Source organism: Talpa europaea, assembly GCF_964194135.1.
Source record: "Talpa europaea genome assembly, chromosome: 11".
Taxonomy (NCBI): domain Eukaryota; kingdom Metazoa; phylum Chordata; class Mammalia; order Eulipotyphla; family Talpidae; genus Talpa; species Talpa europaea.
Genome location: NC_140078.1, coordinates 93,718,743 through 93,741,511, shown reverse-complemented (window position 1 = coordinate 93,741,511; position 22,769 = coordinate 93,718,743). Strand labels below are relative to the sequence as shown.

The 22,769-nt window shown below is 39.6% G+C and overlaps 1 protein-coding gene across 4 annotated transcripts in view; it reads right to left on the bottom strand.

The window, feature by feature from the left end:
• The window catches only part of ATP2C1 (ATPase secretory pathway Ca2+ transporting 1), a gene marked incomplete at both ends in the record, with an annotated part of 114,782 nt that extends 93,294 nt beyond the window's left edge, over positions 1–21,488 (bottom strand). For all 4 annotated transcript variants that reach the window (XM_084247296.1, XM_084247298.1, XM_084247299.1 and 1 more), the window contains one exon: positions 21,381–21,488. In XM_084247296.1, coding sequence (XP_084103422.1) covers positions 21,381–21,488 — 108 coding nt within the window. The remainder of the gene's footprint in view (positions 1–21,380) is intronic.
• Between the last annotated feature and the right edge of the window lie 1,281 nt (positions 21,489–22,769).

Sequence of the window (22,769 nt, the reverse complement as noted above, 5' to 3'; positions counted from 1 at the left end):
CTTGAACAACAAATTTCAGAAATCCACTTTGTTCTCCCAGCGTTACCTCTGACCGGCTAACCTGACACAAGAGTTTTGTATAAGCAGCTCCATCTCATCTAAAGGAAAGGGAACTAAAATATATGTATACCACTTTACATGCAAACACATGCATTTACATAGATGTGTGGATATATATCCACGTATACACATACATACTATATATTATAGTTTATAGATATGGGCATATGTCTCCAAATCCCTCAGAGTATGGGGATCTGATAAAGTGAAGAGAGGTTGTAATTTAAACGCTATAAAGGTATAAGATTATTATACAGAGAAACAAGCAAAAGTACTAACTACCTAGAATGATAGTGATGGTATGAAATGTGTAATGTTTAAGTTACCGCTTATTTCTTTAAAAATCAATGCTCTAAAAAAAGCCTCAACTCTCATTTTGTTCTAAATGTTTAATCTACAAAATTAAAAATATCTGATGCAAGAAGTGGTCAGTTATGTACATTGGAGGGGGAATTTGTCAGGCATCTTTAGAGAAAATAGTACAGGTAGGGAAGATTGAGAAAGAATAGTCAGTCACCATGTTCTAATTTTACTTACACTGTGCCTAATTACACAAAGAATGTGAGACACCTTGTTTTAATATCAAATTTGATTGCTGACATTTTTATAAACCTAAATGATAAATATGTGACTTTTTAGGATTTAAAAATAAACTTAGGAAAGGTATTTGTAAGCCCTTCCTCAGATAAAATAAATTATTTTCAAGACTGTTTTGACATTGTTTTCTGCACCAAAGGTTAATAGTTAAGGAATCTTGTCTGGCTGCTAGCAAGAGGTAGTCATTATTTTTTTAATTGGATTATTTTAAAAGGCTATATTAGACACAACACTTTATTTTTATAAGCTAATCTACTCTAAGAGAACAACAGGAGTATTTTTCTTCTGTTTTCCTTTTTTCTTTCTAGTTCAGTAAAAGTTTTTATTATTTTACCAAGTGCTTTTTTTTTCTTTTTTGCCATTTTTAAATTTTATATAGTATCTTTTCTCTTTTTCTTTCAACTGAGGTGACATAGCTTACAATACCACTTGTGATTCGAAGGCCTAGGATCACACATCCTGAGATGCTTGTCCCCACACAACACTTACCACCAAGGCACCCTTGGTCCTCCACCGTAGAGTCCCTTGTTTTTTTTGTGTTTTTTTTTTTTTTTTTATTTATACAAGCACTGGGTACAGTCAGAAGTGCAGGAGGGTGAGAGAATTCACCAGAGCCAGAGCAGGGAGCAGAGCAGGCAGAGGGACCAAAGCACACTGCTGAGGGGAGCAGCGGGTGGCAGGAGAGGTCTGCGTGCCATGTGGGACCCTCCTCCGGTGGCCAGGGAGCAGCCGGGGATTGAACGGGCGCTGCAGAGGTTGCGGGCAGCTTTGCAACCCAGCGCTCAACCGCTGCGCCACCGGGGAGGCCCCACCATAGAGTCCCTTGTGCCGTCTCTTCCTACCTTCTCTCCTCCTCCCTGTAGCCTCAACTCCACAGTCAGATCTCTAGATTTTATTATTGGTTTAGTTTTGTCTGACCCTTTGTTTCATTTCTCTATATTCCACATATAAGTAAAACAGTCAATATTTGTCTTTCTCCTTTAGACTTATTTTCCTTAGCATAATCCTCTCTAGTTACATCCATGTTATCACAGATGTCAAGAGTTCATCCCTCTCCAACAGCTGAGTAGTATTCCATTGTGACTATACACCACTTTTTTTTTTTTTTTTTTTGCTTCATGCAATGATCCTATGACTCTCAGTCTTAGTATAATGACTTTCTTTGCTAATTTAATTTTTCTCCTATTGGGTAACTTGCTAAGCGGCAAGTTTAGGGAAATACTGTCTTATTGCAAGAAGTGTCATAAAATGAGTGTCTAGCAACCACCTGCAAGAATTACTGTAAACTCCTTAGCTCTGTGTCTTAGCAGTGTTAAAAGAGTAAAAAATTGAAATCAAGAATAAAAATCAGATAGACGGACCTTCCTGGTGGTGCAGGGGTTAAAGTCACAGCACTATCAAGCTATCAGCCACTGCCAGAGAGCTACCCACAGGGCACAGCAGACCTCTCCTGTCTCCCCTGCCATTCCCCTCAGCAGTGTATTTCAGTAGATTCACCTTTTCTGCTCCCTACTCTGTCTTTGGTGAGTCCTCTCTCACACTCACACACACACAAACACCTCCGCACCTCTGGCCTACACCCCAGTTCTTGTATGCATAAATAAATAAATAAATAAATAAATAAATAAAATAAATCAGATCAACTCAAAAATGAACTACCTGTGTTGGTCGGTTTTAATAACACAATTACTCAAGTACAAGTATTTCACTGGCCCACGATATTCCTACAGTACAGCTTCTACACTTGCTAGTTTTCTAACCATCAGTTGATAAACTGAGCAAAAGTGGAAGAATTTCAAATATACTCACTTAGTTTTTATTGTTTATTTCAAATATGAATGAGTTTCCCCATTCAGCAGTTTCTGAACCTGTGGTGATATTTGGGATCTCTGGTATTTACTACCCATCTTCTAGGTTGGAGGTAAGGTTAAGGGGGGAAGGGAAGGAGAGGGGAGTGTGTACAAGTTGAGGATAAAAAATGGAGGGAGGGAAAGCAAAGTGTGAGTCCCATATCCAAAAATCAACTCCAGATTTCATTACTTTCGTAGAAAACAGATATGCAATATTCTATTTCACAATCACCCCAAGATTTGTTTTGAGAATTTAAAGCACACATTTAAAAGATACTCGATTTAATTTCCAAACTGGCATAATTCATCTCTGGTCCCAAAACATTTTGTCTGTAATAAATATGGAATAAAGACATAATGAGTAATCAGGGAAATGGTCATCACAAATATTTGTTGTGGAATGAATAAACAATCCCACCTTTGACTTTTCTACTTGCTTCCTATGATCAAAGCAAAACATGAGCTTTTGCTTTCCTGCAATGCAAAGAAGAATTAAGGGATTTTCAAAGGTTTTAAAATGAACTTGCATCTCAAACCACAAAGGGGTTAGCTAGGACAAGTAGATCTGAACCAGAATAAGCCCTGAACATCGCAAAAGTGTTAAATGTTAAGCACTGCCCAGAAGAGATGAAATTTCACAGGCAGATTTTGAGCCTAGTTAACCATTTAAAATGAAAAGATAACAATGTTAAGGTGGTTGCTTCCACGCACATAGGAAATTTCAACTGAGCTTGTGCTTTGTCTTTTATGATATTGTATCAGTGCCTGACAAAGTCAAAGTGTTATAATTTCCAACATAGTCTTCAGATATTAATTCAGGGATCAAAGAATCTAGTTGTAATTCTTGGAGAAGACAAGTAGGAGACTGGGTATAATAGCTTGGTGAGTTAAATTGCTACTGACCAGTATCTTCTAATAACTTTGAAAGCCTTGTGATGGGTTGGTTGTCATAAATAGCTGAAACTATCAGAGCCCAGAGCATGTCTACTGTCCCCTGCTGTGTTTGCAGTAATAGCCTTGGCCTCCTCACTCCATTGAAATGTTTTCTCAATTTCACATCAGAAACATTTTCAATCTCCCGTTCCTCTGCTGCACACTGGGGTTTGAGAGTGTTTTGGGAAAGTTGGTATTTCCTCAGACCTCCAAAATGGTCCATTTTGCTCTTAAAAGTATTCTACCCAACCATTTTCAAGATTTGAAATATGTTTTGCAAAGTTTGCATCTTTGCCTAAACTTGTCCCATGTCCTTCCAGGCCCCCTGCAGAAATCATCTCTCTTTACTGTGCTTCCTATTGTGAGAAAACGGCACAAAAATGCCATTATAATAAAAAATTAGGGGAGATCCACAGTAAAGAAATTGCCCAAAGCTGTGTGCAAATCCTGAAGCTTAGCTCTGAATATTCATGCAAACAAACCAGAGTCCTAGCGTCCATGCCACACAAAACAGGAAACCCACACCAAAAAGATGGTTTGTGGGCCTCCCTGGTGGTGCAAGGGTTAAAGACAGCGCTGTCAAGCTATCACCAGCCATTGTGGCATTAGTTAGATCCTGTCTGGCCAGGGAGCCACCCACATGGCATAGCAGACCTCTCCTGCCTTGCCCACTGCTCCCCTCAGCAGTGTATTTCAGTGGATCCTCCTGTTCTGCTCCCCATTCGCTCTGGTGAAACCTCTTACACACACATCGGCTTACACCCCAGCTCTTCTATGCATAAATAAATAAATCTTAAAAAAAAAAAAAAGATGGTTTGCAAGATACGTGATAGAGAAGGGGAATTACAAATTGGCAGGAAGGAGTTTTTGCAACACAACCAAATTGTTCAATCTTTAGGTTAGAGTATTCAACACTACAAATAAAGATCAGGTGGAAAATGAGGTTAACATCACTGACATGTATCTTTAGGCAACTTTATTTTTGCTTCATAAAAGATAATGTTTATGTAGCCTATTTCAGATGATATTAAGAATAATTTAATATTACCAAATATCTTATATGTAGGGGATTAGGATAATGGGGATTCTGGAAAGAAAAAGGAAAAAGTTTTCTCCAGGTCAGGAGCAAATAAGCTGAAGTACAAATTTAGGACTGGCCCAAACCAGTCCCCAATTCAAACAGCTGAATGCAGAATTATTTTCTAAGAAACAGCTACATCAACTACTAGGAATTTTGGTATTCCAAGTGAGCATTTAACAGGAAGTAGACAAAGTAGAAACAGCATCAGGCTCTATGAGGAGAGTAAAGAGAAGTCTCTTTTATTCCAGCTAATAAAAATACCTCTTGGAATGAACATTAGCAGTGATCCCCAAACATTCATTCTTCTCCAGGATCATTAGTCTAAGTTGGTGTTTCTCAAAGTGTGGCCTGGACTACCAGCAGCATTATCTCTTGGGACCTTATTAGAAATGTAAATTCTCAGATCCCACCTAGACCTATTGAGTCAGAAATTCTGGGGGTTGGCCTCCACCATTTGTATTTTAATAAAACTTTCCTTCCCATAATTCTGCGCAGCAGACCTCTCCTGACTCACCCACTGCTCCCCTCAGCAGTGTATTTCAGTCAGTCTACCTGTTCTGTTCCCCATTCTGTCTCTGGTGAATCCTCTCACCTCCCCCTACCACATACCTCTGGCCTGTACCCCAGATCTTGTATGCATAAATAAATAAATATTTTTTTTAAAAAAAGCCTTTCTTCACCATAATTCTGGATGCCTGGATGCCTGGAAGCACTGCAGTCATCTTAGCCCTCCCTCCCTTCATTCCTCATGAAAAAACCAATACCAGGGATGGCAAAGTAGTGATGAGAGGATGCCAAGTTCTTTAAAACATAATTAAGATAATAAATCAACCAACCCTGGAGCTTGTCTACAACAGGACTTTCTTTAATGTGAGATAATAAACAAATTCTATTTTCTGTTACTTGCAGCTAGAAGCATCGTAATTGGTAGAGTCTTAAATAAGAAAAAATGGTTTAGATAAGTAGGTTGCTGTGTTGACTGCTCCTATAAAAGTTCAAAGTTCAAAGTTTAACATAATATGACATATCCAAATGGAAAATGTTAAATTACTTACATTTCTAAAGGCAATGTTTATCAATGGGAAGTGATAAAATATGTCAGAGACTGAACAGGGAAAGTCTGTTTTTTAAATTATTTCCATGTTTGTATATAAAGTGAAAAGTTGACTACTAATTTCAGAAGCTCCTTTGATGAGTTTTTCTTATTACTAATTAGGAGTATTTTTAAATTATGTAACTGCATTTTAATCTTGAAAACTAGTTCGATTTTAGAAGTTTGCTTTCTGATGTTGTGTGTCCTCAACTTTTTTGTTTAATTCTCCAACTGATGACTCTTGTGACAGAAATTGCTAAAATGAGATAGTTTACACCTTCCTAAAGTATGACAGCCCTTTCCTAACAAACTTAACAAAGATAGTTATTACTATGAGAGTCATCAAGTTGTTTCTCTCTCTTTTTTTTTTAAGATTTATTTATTTTTACACAAGAGCTGGGGTACAGGCCAGAGACGTGGGGGGTGAGAGGACTCACCAGAGACAGAGTGGGGAACAGAACAGGCAGACAGACTGAAGTACACTGCTGAGGGGAGCAGCAGGCAAGACAGGAGAGTTCTGTCCCGCCATGTAGGTTTCTCCCTGGCGGGCCGGGAATCGAACTCATGCTGCAGTGGCTGCGGATTGCTTCATAGTTTGCGCCTTAACCCCTGTGCCACCAGGGAGGCCCCAAGTTGTTTCTCTTGTTTGATTTTAGAGCAATTAAAAAGGTATGATGGGGCGGAGGCGAGGAGAGGAAGGATTAGGGTGAAAATAAGGAGGGGTACAATTGTATGGTGAATATAACCAAAATGAAAATGCATACATTGTGCAAAAATGAAAAATGATGTAAGAATTATATAACATAAAATATTTTTAAAAAGTAAAAAATAAATAAAATACAAAGATGAGCTAGGGGAAAAAAAAAAAAGCTATGCAGGTCCACCCTGGTGGAGTTAAGTCTCAGCACGATGAAGCTATCGGCAGCCACTGTAGCACAAGTTCTATCACTGGCCAGGGAGCTGACCCACATGGCGCAGCAGACCTCTCCTGTCTCACCCACTGCCACTGCGCCCCTCAGCAGTGCATTTCAGTAGATATGCCTGTTCCGTCCCCCACTTTGTCTCCGGTGAATCCTCTCACACACACATCCCGCCCGTACCTCTGGTCTACACCCCAGCTCTTGTATACATGAAGAAATAAATCTTAAAAAATAAATAAAAATAAAAAGCTATTTTTAAAAATCAAATTGTCCATTTTTACCAGGAAAAATGTTTGAAAAGATAAAGATGCCAACATTGCACTCTTGATTATAGAAATGATATTGCTTTTAGGGAAATGAAGATCAATTGTCACTGAACAGTGGCCCGAACTACATGCGTTTGGGGTTTTTCAGTTGACAGAGCACTTCCAGATCCATAATTAAAAGTCAACCTCACAGCCATATTAGTTAAGTACACCGCATCTTTTAATTGCTTTTTATAGCTGACCAAGTTGGAACTGACACAAACGAAGCTCCTTGCACCAGAACTTCTCACTATTCAATGTCAAAGCCAGGAGTTGAATATCCATTTTGGCCTCAGTTCTCCTAACACTTCCACAATGACCCAGCAGAGACTATATAAGAAGCTGCCCTGTTGTTGAGTTACACTCTATAGTTATCATTTAGTTCTGCTAAATTCTTGCATCTTTTGACTCAGCGGGACACCCTGCAACCTTGATAGCCATGAATTCCTTGCCCTAAGATAACTACCCCATAGCCCATTTGGTGACAGTCAAGGATGTATTCATTAATAAGGACTTGCTTGATTTTAAATCACCCTTGGTCATTGTCTACATTTATTCACTTGTTCTTATGTAACCTTTGGACACCCATCATTGGGGAAATCCTGCTCCCAAGCTGAAGTTATTCTAAATTTCTCTGGGTTTATCTTCTCAGAGTTAAAAAACTGCTATAAATGGAGTGTGACCTTATGAGTAAATAACCAGAGGCAGGCATGAGAGATTATTGCATAGGTAAATCCAGGTATGTTCATTAACATGCTTTATTGAAAAATCAACAGAATACATGCTAAGCACATGCTCTAGAATCTGCTACCACTAAAGAGTATTAGGAATACTGATTTTATTTTTCCAAGTGGTAAAATTTTTCTTTGTTCTGAGTCCTTTATATTTACATATTAACCATAGCAGGAGCAAGGGAAAAAATGGGAGATTTCGTTTTTAATGCTAAGACTTCATAATGGCTTTAGACAGTACTACACCTGCTTTGTATTCCATAATTTAAATCTACAATTAGAATTCTCAGTTGTTACCATAAGTTTAATCAGTTAACAGCTACAAAAGAATGAATTAAAGAGATAAGGACATATATTAGATTATATTCTCCAAGAAAAGACACAGTTTAATGATTTCCTGCATTAGTAAACACTAAACAATGCTACTGGGCATGGGGCAGCTGTGGTTGAAAATAGTCAATTAAGAACCCATGAAACTAAATCTTCATCACTATCTCCTGGCTTCACCAACAACTCTCCATCTTGTAAATGGTTTAGAGCTCTTGAGAAGGTCTGACAACCCCGGTCAGCTTTGATTTTGAAAATTTGCATCATCAAATAATCTACATCAGAGTTTCTCAAGCTGTGACCCCTACCACCTGGGAACTTTTTAGAAATGCAAAATCTGGGGCCCCACACTCCCATCTACTTAATTAGCAACTCTGGAAGTAGGGCCCTGGATTCGGAGTTTAACTAGTCCTTCTGGTATTTCCAATACATGCTCAAGTTTGAGCACCGATTTACATGAAATACAATAAAACTTTCAGCTAAAAAATAATTTGTTCATGCTAATAATCCTCAATTCTAAAGAACAGAGTGAGAGTGTATAACAGTATTTGAAACCTGCAACATTCTTAAATCATACGGGGCTTTGAATTTCTTTGAGCAGATAGATATCTATTGGCCTAAAGCCAGTTAATTTAAAGGACCAGGGGAAAGGCCACAAAGACCATACAGAGAACAAACTTCTCCCTCTTAAGTGGCTCTGAGCGTGACCATCAGCATGGCCCTGGAAGGGAAAAGAGCAGTTAGAGGGCAGTGACAGTGGCACAGGCAGAGGAGCCCCAGTTGTGTTCCCAGCTATGAAGTCAGTCTTTGTTTTCGCATTCCAGATCAGGACCTTTGGAACAATGCTTCTTTGACCAGGTGTATCAGACTTTAGCTGCACCAGTTAGAAGGAGGAAGGAAGGAAAGCTTCACAAATAGAAAATGCCATTCTCTTGAAACAGTGTCGTCCTTAGAGAAATAGCTTCATCCCTTTAAAACAAAACAGAAAAGCTATATAATACTTCAGAGGCTCTGAAAGCAAGTACAGAATGTACTTACATAATAAATGTACTTAATACAGTAACTGTATATTGGAGACAGAGCAAAAGGGTAGTTTTTCAATACTAGTGAGTCAGGGTTTTACACTAGTCTTACTATTCAATTGCTTTGAATAATTTAAGTGTAAATTATGCACTTGTTCTATAGGACCAAAAGCTTTTTAAAAGATGTACTTTTAATCCATAACTTGGTGGTAAATATTATAATGAGATTAATTGTACAGGACCCAGTTACAAGGATGCCTTACATTTAAGGATGTTTTTCTAAGGACACCTTTTTTAAAGAATCTATTCATAGCAAGAACAAAGGAAGAAGAATAAAGGAGTCAAGAGTTTCTGCTAAGAAGAGGATATATATGAGAGGGACAGTTGGGCCCTGGAATATATTACAGCAAAACTCAGGAAAGAAATATAACATAAGGGTGATTGTATCCAGAGACAAGTTAAAGTAACTGTTATAACTGCAAATAACAGATGAGTTTGCAAAAGCTTGATTACATCTTAATGAATTCTTTTTTTTTATTTATTTGTTTGTTTGTTCTGTTTATACAAGCACTGGGTACAGTCAGAAGTGCGGGAGGGTGAGAGAATTCACCAGGGCGGGGAGCAGAGCAGGCAGGAGGACTGAAGTACACTGCTGGGGGGAGCAGCGGGCGGCAGGAGAGGTCTGTGCGCCATGTGGGACCCTCCTCCGGTGGCCGGGGAGCAGCCGGGGATCGAACTGGAGCCTCAGAGGCCGCGGTCAGCATCGCAACCCAGCGCTCAACCGCTGCGCCACCGGGGAGGCCCTCTTAATGAATTCTTAAAGACTTTCTATAACGCTGCTCCAGTTTTCTACTGTGTAGTCTTTAACAGCAATAACATGTTCTTTTCTCCATGTGCATTGTGACTCGTTTGGAAGGAGAGTAAATAGTGCATTTAATATTAATTAGACCAATATTAGCGCTATTGTATTTATAAGTAATCCTGCTGCAAATATTCAGTGTTTTGCAAATGTAAACGGGGATAGGGATTAGGGGGATTTGAGTTTTAGGAGTACCAGAACATACCCATCTCCATAGTGCTATTTACTGTAGAATAACACTTCTTTAAAAATTCTTTATTTTTTTAAGATTTATTTATGCATATAAGAACTGGGGTACAGGCCAGAAGGGCAGGGGTTGCGGGGTGAGAGGATTCACCAGAGACAGACTGGGGAACATAACAGGCAGAGTGACTGAAATACACTGCTGAGGGGAGCAGCGGGAGAGACAGGAAAGGTCTGCTGTCACCTCCCTGGGGTCTGGGATGGAACTCATGCTACAGAGACTGCAGATAGTGTCACAGTGCTGTGCTCAACCCCTTGCACCACCAGGGAGGCCTTGTAGAATAACACTTTGTTGCTCTTGTTATAACATCCCTCCCAAGCTGAATTTTCTTGGAAACCAATGAAGCATGAGTCACAGGGTCCCTTCAGTTGTGTGGCTCCGTTTAAGGCCCTGACAGAGAATCTAGCAATGTTCTCATGATCTCATGGTTTGGTAAAAATTGCGAAAGATATTCTACCTGCAGTTGATTTTAGGAGTGCTCTTTTTGCTGACTTTTCCTCCTTCAAGCTTCTTCTATCACATAACATTGACCTGACACTGGGCAAACTTGAAATCTGCCTTAACTGAAGTTGAGATGGGGAAACGCTTAGGTTGTGTTTAAATTTGGTGACTTGTATAAACATGCTTTGCAGTCATGTCTATGTATGGTTAGATTATTGCCAGCTGTCCTGGTGAAGAAATGACATCCAGAAATATTCCTACTACTACTGTAGTAACTCAAGGCCTGAAATTGTAACATGAATGTGTTCTGTGGGTCCCAGTACCTGAAGCACGTAGGTAGCAAAGGGGAAACAGTCAGAAGTTAGACTCTAATATGGAACTCTAGACTCTAATAAACACGTCCATATAAATTAACTGTGCTTCATATTAAAAAAAAACTAGCAACAACAAATGTTGGCAAGGTTGTGGAGAAAAAGGAACTCTTCTGCACTGTTGGTGGGAGTGCAAACTGGTCCAACCACTATGGAGAGCTGTGTGGAGATTTCTGGACCTACTAAACATAGAGCTTCCATATGATCCAGCAATTCCACTCCTAGGTATTTACCCAAAGGACACAGAAACATCCATTCCAAAGAGCACCTGCACCCCTATGTTTATAGCAGCACTGTTTACAATAGCTAAGCTTTGGAAACAGCCCAAATGCCCAAAAATAGATGACTGGATCAAGAAGATGTGGTACATATATACCATGGAATATTACTCAGCATTCAAAAAAGATAAACACATGCAATTTGCAGCAACATGGATGGCACTGGAAGGGATCATGCTCAGCGAAATAAGCCAAAAAGAAAAAGAAAAATACCGGATGGTCTCACTCATAGCAGGAATCTAGAAAACTTAAATAAGGGACCAGGAAAATGAATAACTATAAGAAAGTGAAAATCAAAATCAACAAAAAACTATGAACCAGAGACACTTTTTGGGGGGTGGGGGGCGGGAGGGGAGGGATTGGGGTCAGAATGGGGGGGGTTGCAATTGTATGGGGAATATAAAAATAAAATTTATTATAAAAAAATAAATTAATTAATTAACTGTGCTTGAAGAGTATCTGAATTCTCTTGTGATTATCTCTTTATAGAGAAAAGTACTGTCATGTGAAGAAATGATCAAAGACCCTGTCATCAAAAGATGTGTGAACAAAACATTTTAGGTGATATCAGATAATTAGTAGGTAACACTTATTTCTCTAGATTATGTGATCTTGAAAATTGTAATTTCTTACTCTGTTCTAAATGAATATTCACTTTGTCTCTAATATTTATAATTTTATAACCTTTTTTCTTAAAGAAGTTCCCCCCATATTTGAATAACTGCCAAAACTTTCAAAAATCTGGAATCCACCTACATTCCTGTTCCAAAAAGGATTTAAAGCGTCTTCCCTGCACAATAGTTATAGTAGTTTTATTTTTAAGCCCTCTATCTTCAATAAATGAAAGAAGATCTGATGTTAAGGAAAGCAGGAAGAAAAGAAATGAAGGGGTGGTAGGGGGAAGGAGAGAGAAAGTGACCCCATCTATGGGATGTCTCAGTAGGGGGTAGTTAATCAGACTTTGGAATCAGACAGACAAACCTGCAGCTGAAAACTCACTGCCGTCACACACGAGCTATGAAACAACTTATATCACCTCTTCAAACTTCAGTTCTCTCATCCATAAAGTAGGGGTCATACCACCAACTTTGCAAAGTTACTGTGAAGATTAAATGGCAACATCTGTAAGGGGCCTTGTGAGTGCCTGGCTCATGGAAGGCATTTAATGCAAATTTTAAATTCCTTATTCTTTTATTTTTTCTTCTTACTGGGCTCTACTCAGGCTGATATGACAAAGGTCCAGAGCCCAAACTGAAGCCAATCTGCTCTCTGTCAAGATTAAAAACAAATTTGAATATAGTCCTGACCCACATGCAAAGAACAAAGGGGCCTAGAAGCAGCAATGCAGTAGAACTTTTAGCTACAGCAGCATAAATGTCCTCATTGTTGAATGCATAGCTCAAGTTGTATTTCTTAAAATAGACTCACTAGTATGTTGCCTTTAAGATGAGCAGGAAAGAAAGAATCCCTGCATCTTTCCTGTTCTCTTTACAGCCAATTATGTGCAGTACAACTGATATGGGAAGTTCATTTCTTTTTCTGTGAAGGCATAGAACTGTCTGTACAATGTGAGAAAATATGTCCTCCATTCTGAACAAAAGTTAGCAAATAAAACATAGCAGACAAAGAAGTGGAATAGAATGGACAATTTAGGGAGCCGCATAAAAAACTACACTGTTTTTCACAAAAAAAAGGGTCTTATATTTGAGTTCACATGTTTATTTCAAATACAAAGGTTTGGGGGTTCATCCATTCACCAACTTCTGTGCTTCAAAGGCATCTGGGCATAGTAGATTAGGAAAGCTTTTAGAAGCAGAGATGGGATTAGGAGTATCTCAAATGTCAGTTCAGACAGGGCCCAGGTGTCTCCCAGGCTTGTCTGACATTCCTCAGCCGTGATGATGCAGACAAAAAGAATGGAGCATAAATAAGGAGCACATTGTGGGCATTAAATGGGGGCAGGAATAGATGAAGGTAAAAGAGGCTTGATGATATTAAGCAGGAAAACACAATGCCACAAAATAACCTGAAATTTCTGTGTCTCTGTGCATCAACGACTTCATTAGTATACACAGCCCCAAACTTAAGATGGTTTGACTTGATTTTTCAGCTGATGGTGTGACATAAGATTTTTCGACTTTAGGATGGTCTGAAAGCCATAAGTATTTCGTAGGAATCACGACGTGATACCCTTTAGTACGATGGTGGGTAGCTGCAGCCAGTGGCAGCTCCTAATCAGCATTTTCGATTTACTCTATTTTCAACTTAGCTATAGGCATAATGGGAAGTAACCCCATTCTAAGTCAAGGAAGTTCTTCCCATTCTCCCAATAAACCCCTCATAAATTGAAAATAATGTAAGTTGAAAATGCATTTACTGGGCCTCCCTGGTGATGCATGGGGTTAAGACACAACCTATGAAGCTATCTGCAGCCACTTCAGCACGAGTTTGATCCCTGGCCAGGGAGCTACCCACATGGCACAGCAGACCTCTCCTGACTGGCCTGCTGCTCCTTTTAGCAGCGTATTTCAGTAGATCCTCCTGTTCTTCTCCCCACTCCATCTCTGGTGAATCCTCTCATCCCCACACCTCTGGCTTGTACCCCAGTTCTTGTATGCATAAATAAATAAATCTTTAAAAAAATGTATTTACTATCCCTATCCTACCAAACAGCCTAGCTTAGCCTAGCCTCCTTAAGTGTGCTCAAAACACTTATATTCACCTACCGCTGGGCAAAATCATCTCACACAAAGCCTGGTTTATAATTAAGTGTTGCATATCTCAAAAGCAGAAGGCAAAAATTGGCGTTTTGTAGAGATGAGGGAATGTAAAAACACGATATCCACACCAGCACAGTCCTCGTGGGTGAGGGTGGAGGGAGAGAGAAACAGGCTGATTGATTGGAGGGATATTTAGGGGTAGAATTAAAAGGACTTGTAATAGATTCGATATTGACTGAGGGAGTAAAAAGTGCTAAAGATGACTCTGAGGCCCCTGTCTAAAGAGGAGGATGGATGAAAGTAAGAAGACAGGTTGCGGGAGAGGGAAGTCCATGAAAGTGGGTAATGAGACATTCATCTTCGTGCAAGCTCTCAGGTATAACTCTCGACATCTTATAAGTAATGGAGCACCACAGACTGAATGTTTGTGTCCCCCCAAAATTCATCTGTTGAAATTCTAACCCCCACTCTGATAGTATTAGGAGGGGATGCTTGATGACTTATTAGGTTATAAGGATATAGCCTCATAAGTGGCATTTGTGCCATGACCAAAGAAGAATCTGGAAGACTCTCTGGTCACTTTCCACCATGCAAGGGCACAACCAAAAAATGTAAGGGTCTCCCACGAGGAAGTGGGCTCTCACCAAACATCAAATCTGCTGACCCCTTGATCTTGGACTTTCAGCCTCCAAAACTAGGAGGAATAAATTTCTGTTGTCTCTAAGCCACCAGGCCTATGGTATTTGTTATAGCCGCGCAAGCAGACTCAGACATGGAGAAAATTTAAAGGCTTTTTTGGGGTAAATATATAGCTCTTAAAATTTTTTTTCTCCCTTCAGATATAGGAGACTGTTATAATTACTGTGATAAAATAGTTCAACTTTTAATGTCATATTTAATAGTTAGGAATATTAAGATTCAATCTCATATTATCACAGCAATTTAACTGTCAATGTTACCTATGTATAATTACACAAGTTCTTCCACAGGATCTCTGCCCACTATCTTAGATTCCATAGGGATCATTTTTCCCTCCTGCCTCTGAAGCATTAAAGTCTTTTCTCTACCCAAGCCCAAGGACACAGAGCAAACATCTTTAGTTCTCCCCTGAGCTGTCACTTGAACTATCAATACCATTTCATGACTTTTTAAAGAGGCCTTTAAAAGGAGATAACTTTGGTTTACTCTCAAAATATAACCAGCTCACTTACTTTAAGGATGTGAAAATTCTATTTCTTAAGCCACGCTGTAGTGGAATTTCTATCCTTTTATCTAGAGAAGAAAACCTGCATCAGCAACCCAGAAAACCCTTATGTAATGTTCCAAATCTCGAAAGAGTTTTTGTGGGGGTGATGTAGCACGTGGGAATCTTTACTTTTCATATTGTTATTCAGAGCAGATACAAGAGCCAAAATGAAGATCTAAGCTTCTAAGGTTCTGATTAAATTCAAGAATGTATCTAACAACCCAATTTTGAAGTTAGCATTCATTAAGTAACAAAGCAGGAATAAAAATTCAGTGATCCTGTCTGCACTAGAAACCTTTTCTTAAACCATTGAAGAAAAACTTTGGAACAGCCTCCAAAACAAAATTTGGTTCGAATCCTTAATTAAAATACAGCTTCTGTAGAGGTTCCCTGGCCCCCAAAGACCATGCTCCTCATTTTAAGCAGATTAGTCAGAGCAGATCTTGAGCCAAATATACCTGCTATGACCACAGGCTTTGCCTCATATTATAAATGTTTGTATATAGCTCTTTCTACCCATTGAGACTTTAAGTATCACAGAGGGGCTACACTCCACCTAATTCATTTTACACTCTCATCACCTATAAAAATGCTTCACACACAACAGATGTGAAAAAAAACTTGCTTAATAATCAAAGGGTGGGCCTCCCTGGTGGTGCAAGGAGTTAAGACTCAGCACTATGAAACTATGCAGCCACTGCAGTTTGGGTTCGATCCCTGGCCAGGGAGCTGACCCAAATGGCGCAGCAGACCTCTCCTGCCTCACCTGCTGCTCTCCTCAGTAGTGTATTTCAGTCAATCTGCCTGTTCTGTTTCCCACTGTGCCTCTGGTGAATCCTCTCACCCCCCCCCACACCTCTGGTTTGCACCCCAGTTCTTGCATAAATAAATAAGTCTTTAAAAAATAATCCAAGGGATTCTACAAAACAAGATGACAAAGCACAGTTCTATTAACACTGCATTCAGGCCTGTTCAGGTCAACGTTTGTGTCCTTATTTATATAAGGAAATCAGTAGTAACATAATTGTACTTTCAGATAAGGAAAATACAGAAAGAATTAAAAAAAAAAAACTGTGGCTTAATTTTGTTGGAAGACAATATGATACCAGTTCAAGGGTCTAATGGTATCATCGTCCAACAAAATTATAGATGGCTATTATCCATGCCCCGACTCCAAAGGCCACCCTCTCTCCACTGTTTAATAGGCAAGACATGTCAGGTCAACAGATGGAATTTCTTGTTCAGAAAACTTTCTATTCAAGAAACAAGGTACTGTAGGCACAGATCATCCACAATTCTTGCCTGTTAAATTAGCCATACTGCATTTATCTGATCCCTCATTGAAGGACTCATAAAAGAAGAGATTTCAGTGGATGAGGCAGATGAAGGGCAGTATAAGCTGAGGGACAAGAGCTCAAAATACAGTCATGCGTCATTTAGTTTTGCTTATCATTGGGAATGCATTGCAAGAAATGCATCACTACACATCTTCCTCGTGTGAATGTCACAGGATGGAATTACACAAACCAGAGGGTATAGCCCTCAACACACCTAGGCCGTATAATATACACTATTGGTATTGCTGTCGCGCATGCAATATGCAATTGACCCAAACATTGCTCAGTCAATGACTGATGGAGGCTTCTCTGCCTCCATCTTTCATTAAGGGGCATTCCTTGTTTAACTTACAGGCCTCCCACCCTGGACCCAGCCCGCAGAGTCCTTTCCTCTTTGCACAGTGCATATATTGCCCTTTTCTACATCTCTGATAAGATGCACGTATATATTGGAAAGAGTTTCAGAATCAGTTGAGCCAAATTTTAATCCTCACACTGATTCCAATGATCTTGTGACCTTGGGCAAATCTCCTAACCACCGAGACTGGTTCTCTATCTGTAAAATAAATTACACAATTTCCCCTAGTTCTCACCAGCCTCTGCTTACTAAAGATAATACTATTTTCATCATCACTTACCCTCACCCACATAACAGCATCTCAGCCTCCCAACCTCAGAACTCCCCAACCTCCACATTCATTCATTCAGTTATATAAATTTATATCCTACTATGAACCTCATCACTGTGCTTGACACTGGGGCTAAGCAGTTGTGTTCCTGCATTCAAGTAAAATAAAATTGTCTTAAAAAAAGATGATTCTGACTATCAGGAACTTGGATTGTAGAGAAACGAGCAACATGGCACACCCAAGCGAGAGGAGATGGTAGGTGAAGAGGAAAATTCAGGAACTGTTTCAGAAGTAGTTTGACTGCACTTATTATGGGATTACAAAAGAGAGTGAGAAAGAGAAAAAAAATGTTCAAAGTGACACTCAAGTTTGTGGTTTGAACTGCTAAGTTGATTAATGGATCTGGGGAGAAGCAAACTTGGGGGTAGGACTTGTGAGTTCTCTTCGGACACACAGCCCACAACATCTACAAGCTATGAGGATGGAGATGTCAAATAGGCAATTAGACAGACAAGGTTGATGTGTATTTGAGAGTTTTCAGCAGACTGGTGACGTCTGAAGTCAGGCTAATGGAGGAACTCATAAAGGGACAGAGTAAACTGTCCCGAGAACCTCACAAACTACCTTATTATTTGGTACTGGCAGTTGTGAATTTGGTACTGGCAGTTCTACCCTCATGGTGCTGAACCTGAAGAGCAGTATTTCCCTGGAGATTCATAGGACTTTTCGTTCTCTGTAGACTTCACTGGGCTGAAGCGAGGTTTCATTTTACCCAGAAGTGGAACAAATTCTCCCTTCTCCAGTCAGTGCCTCATCAGATTACCCAAGTCACAGAGCAGGCTCTGGCACACCAGTGCTCAGAAGAATAATGTCTGTAGGTCCCATTCTACTCCCATGAGTCCAGATACCAACATTTGAGCCAGATCTTGGCTGTTCCCATCAAACCAAAAGAAATTAACTGCATGCATTCTGCATACCTGCCCAAACTCACCTGAGATCCTCATTAGACTCAGGCTGAGTTCCCACCACTGCCTACACCACCATCACCACCCCTGCTTCACAGTTTGAATAATAGTAATCGAAGGTTTAGATACTAATGATGAAGTTTCATCACCAGATTTTCCCATCTTCTTCATCTAATGAATGGCTTTCCTAGTTAGGAACTTGACTTTGTGAAATGCCTACTATAATAAGAGTCTAGAAATACAAAGGTGAGACATCTGTTCTCAATTTGATTAAGTAGCTGGTTCGCGCATTGATTGACACATCACAATAGGAACAATAAAAGCAAAAAGAACCAAACAAACCAACCCTTGGGTCAAATCTTCATGCCTTATGACACCAACAAAAGGAGAAGAACCATAGGAAATGTTTTAATAGGGAAGTATCTGTGGACAATGCAATTATGGCAATGACTGTGATTGGGACACGGGGGGACCCTATGGACTCATCACAAGATGGGCAGAGGCAAGAGAGGAGGTGTGTTTCATAGCCAATCTGCCTGTGGCAGGGTCACTCCTACACCAGCCTGTGCCAGGCTTCAAAGAACAAGATAGCACCAGCCTATTGTGTATAGACATGTAGAAAATGGCTTACTAAGCACCAAGTAGTAAGGGGACCAATTAGGAGCAGACAGAATATTGTGGAAAAGGAAGGGCCGTGCTTCACTCTTCCCATCAGAAGTTTTTTACTGATCCCATTTAACCTGAGTCTTGAAGGATGTATACAGTCTCCAGGTGGACTAATTATAAGGAGAGAATTCTAGGCTAAGGGAGGCACGTATTTGAAAGCACAGCAGTGGAGAAGCAGATGGGGGGCCTGGGATGATATTCTCCAAGTACATAGAACACAGCACTGGTGGGACCCAGTGGTGCTAGATGGGGTGGGAGATGATTTTAGGCGGCATGCCAATCCTACATTAAATAACAAGGACTCACTTGGAATGAAAAAATTGTCTATTTTTTAATTCCTTTCCATTCTTGCTCAGGAGAATTTATGAGTTGGCTACTAGGATGTTCATCTCTTTAAAGCTAATCTTCCTTTTCAACAACCCAAACAGGTTCAGGCTCAGAGGTTTCAAAGATAGCAGTATCTACTTAGAATTGAATCTTACTTTTCCTTCATTATCATTAAGTTTGTCTTCTATTTATGGCAAAAGACAATCGTTTTCCATTTATAGCAGTGATACGAAATTTTCTAAAACTTAAGTTTAAAAAGTGATTTGAATGCAAATACAGAAAAATATTAAGGAGCTCATCACACAAGTGATAAACACAGTACGAATTATGGCAGTGGCATGTGAATATCTAAGTGCTAGAAACACTCTCCAGGAGAAAGGCTTTTTAGTTAGCTGTGTTGTTATCACTTGCTTGTTCAGAGATCAAGTTTAAAGCCAGGAAAACAGTTTCAAATCTTTCTTCAGTACTTTCTAGCTGGGTGGCCTTGGACAAGATTTCCAATCTTGTCTCTAAATCTTACTTCCTTCACGTTTCTAAGGAGGATCCATTTTACAGGAACAAAAAGATCAGAAACAACACATGCAAGTTCTAAAATTATTTTTAACCTCCTTTATAACTTTCCAACAAGCTTTCCAAGGTGAACCAGGATTGACTCTGACCCATTTTCTCTTCTTGAGACATTATATCTGCAGAGCTGTAATTGGTTTCAGAAAGGAATCAAATATGTTATTTGTCTTCCTTTTGCCATTAATTTATGAGGAAGTTAAAAATCCAACACAGTGCTCACAGCTGCTCCCTGGCCTTCCCAAATGATTGTAAACTGGGGAGGAGACCACCCACCAAGTCAAGTCAGAGGATCCATGTTGAATTCTGATGTTCTTCTGAATGCATTTTGTAATATTTAAAACATTAAAAAATATAATCTGTACAAACAATATAGACACATTTGTAAAAATCTGCAATATTGAGAAAAGGAAAAAAGATCACTGAATGTACATTCCACAGTTTCAACCCTATTCTTTTCAGAGACTTCCTCTCCTCATTGCTCATTGCTCCACCCCCAACCCCCATGAGGGCTGAAGAAGTACCTGAACTTGGACTGAGAGTAAGGCAGATAACTCAGAGCACCCCCACCTGGGTCTTGACGGTCTACTTCAAAAGCAAACACGTGCTGAGACTTGAAAATGAAGAGATTTCCTTGTGATCCTGACATCGTCCCGAAGAGTTCAACTCTACCAGCCCAACTCCCTGAGTGAGAGTCTGTTTGAATTTCCAGCTCTTATCAAACCATTCAAGCATATCATTACAGCAGTTTCCTCTCCAATAGCAGTAATCATTTTTATATTCCAAATTACGCATCAACTTTTTGGGAAACCTGTCATTAGAGGATTCTCTGTCCCTTGACTTCTGCTTTTACTTTCCGCAAGTGTTTTAGTAAGTAGGTCATCTCATACAAATACAGGACACAGCTAATATCTCCCACACAGTTATTCTGTTCTGGTTACAAACATGATGTGCAAGCAATGTGTGACTTTGAATCTTTTTACCATTGTCACGCTTACCTCAGAAGGACTCACCAGATTTAAATGGATCAGATACGTTAAATGGATCAGAGATGGTGATTTCTTCTAACAATTGGTATAATTCAGAAAGGCAGTATTTAGAAATGCCTTGTTCATAATTATAAGGGATAGAATCATATAAATCTAAACAATAAAATGAATGCATGATTTCAAATAAGAACTGATCTGACATTTTAGCAGTTTTTTTTTAATGCTCACATTCCCACATGCTAGAGTCTACTACTAGAAATCCTAACTTTTGATTGGCTAAAAAAGATTGAAAACTACAATGTCCTACTCTCACCCCTCCACCAAAAAAAAAAAAAAAAAGACTACCTCTGAATGATCTTCAGAGCTCATTAAGGATATTCTAAGGCTATTCAATAGGTACAGTCCACAAAAGGTTTTTTACTTTGCAAGTCCTCGTGATGTTAACATACCTGTAAGCACATACAATCAAACCAGTGTATTTCCAGGACCTGTTACTTTGTCAAGATATCAGTAGTCTTAAAATTTGTATTTGAGGCACTGAAAAATGGTCAAGGAATCCACATTTGAATGCGGATAGCGTAGGTTAGCTATTCAGAAGAAATAAAAGCACATGGTTTTATTATAGAACTTCAGCTTAATCACAGAATTCAAATAAATTCTTACATGCCTGCTTGTTCCTGATTGCTAAGTCTGAACAGCTGCAAGCAAGAGCGACCGGTGCCTATAAACATGTCAACTAGCAGAGAAGAGCTCACCAAGTGACTGCAGAGCAACACCCAAAAGCAAATATCCATTAACCTTAAGACAGCACAAACAAAATGATACCTGTTCTTCAGCTCTTTGGCTTCTCAGCATCGATAAATATTTCCTAATAGCATGGAGAGGATATTTTTTGAAATAAGTGAATCTAGACTGAGGCAACAGATTATCCATGGTGCGGAAAGCAGAACGGCCTTGTCTGCCCCTCCCTTCAGCAACCAAGTGAAATCTAGAAGCTTCACAGTTCCCGAATGATTAGATTTGCTTGTAGCACGACTACTCTTCTGCAAACAAAGATCTTCTTCTTCCTGCTTCCTGTTTTGAGTAGAGTTTTTGGTGAGACCAGACCGCCAAGTATGAGCACGGTCCAAAAGTCTCCAGAAATGCAATGCCCGAAGGGCAGTAGAAGCCAGGAGGTATTTTGGGGCTGGTCCACAGAATGCAAATTGCTTTAGTAGTAGTGATGTGACTGTCCTATTTCTAGCAACAGTGTTCTGTTGCAAGCTATGTTAATATTAGCTAGCTGATGACTTTCCACACCCACAGATTCTCAGGAGGTTTAATCTTAATTCTTCTGACAGCTTTCTAGCTCTTAAAGAGGACAGGACATGTGGCTTTTCCTGTTTCCTCCTAGATTTCTTATCCTCTTGAACACACGCAGACCACGCTGGGCTGCATCTTGCTCTGAGGTGTTGATTCACTCAGTCTTGAGAAGCATTGTTTCAGGGAGCTTCTAAAAAAATGTACAAATTACCTCTTCATTGTTATCAAGGAGTTCAGTGTCAGCACTAAAAGCATTTGGTTTACACTGTCATGCATTATGCAATATGCCCAGCAACCAGATCCTTTACATTAATTGAACAATAGCTGCAAACAGATTCTGTTCTGAGTTAAAAGGCTTCTCTCCTGAATCCTTATCTCAAATCCACAGGCTGAATCCAGAAACATTACATTTCCTCTGGCTTTTTTCTAAGTGTAAGGGAGAAAAGACCGTTACACATTTACTTTCTAGCTATTATAAAAAGGATTCATCTTTAAAAAAAGAAAGAACATAAGAGGTCTGTGGTCTTAGAGGACCTGAAATCATAAAATTTGAAAGTTCAATATTTTCTTAATATACTATAGAAGTTACAGGGTTTTTTGAACAAAGTCCCCAAGTATGCTTTGTATTTTATTAGCCCTTTTAACTCGGCAGTAGTTGGTTCATTTGATGTAAGCTTTAGCCACTTCTGTCAAGGGCTATCATGTAGAGTCTAGGCCAGACATCAGCCAGAAATCCTGAGGTCCAGGGATTTGCTTTCAAGGGAAAGAGAGGGCTGGTCTTTTCCCCTGGAGAGTGGGAGCTGCAGGTTGGGGCGAAGCGGACAGGTGGAGCTGAGGAACCCAAGTGGCAGCCGAGCCCTTGCCCAGAAAGCCTCTTTGCTCTCCAGACTGGGCCACAGTCTTCAGGGAACA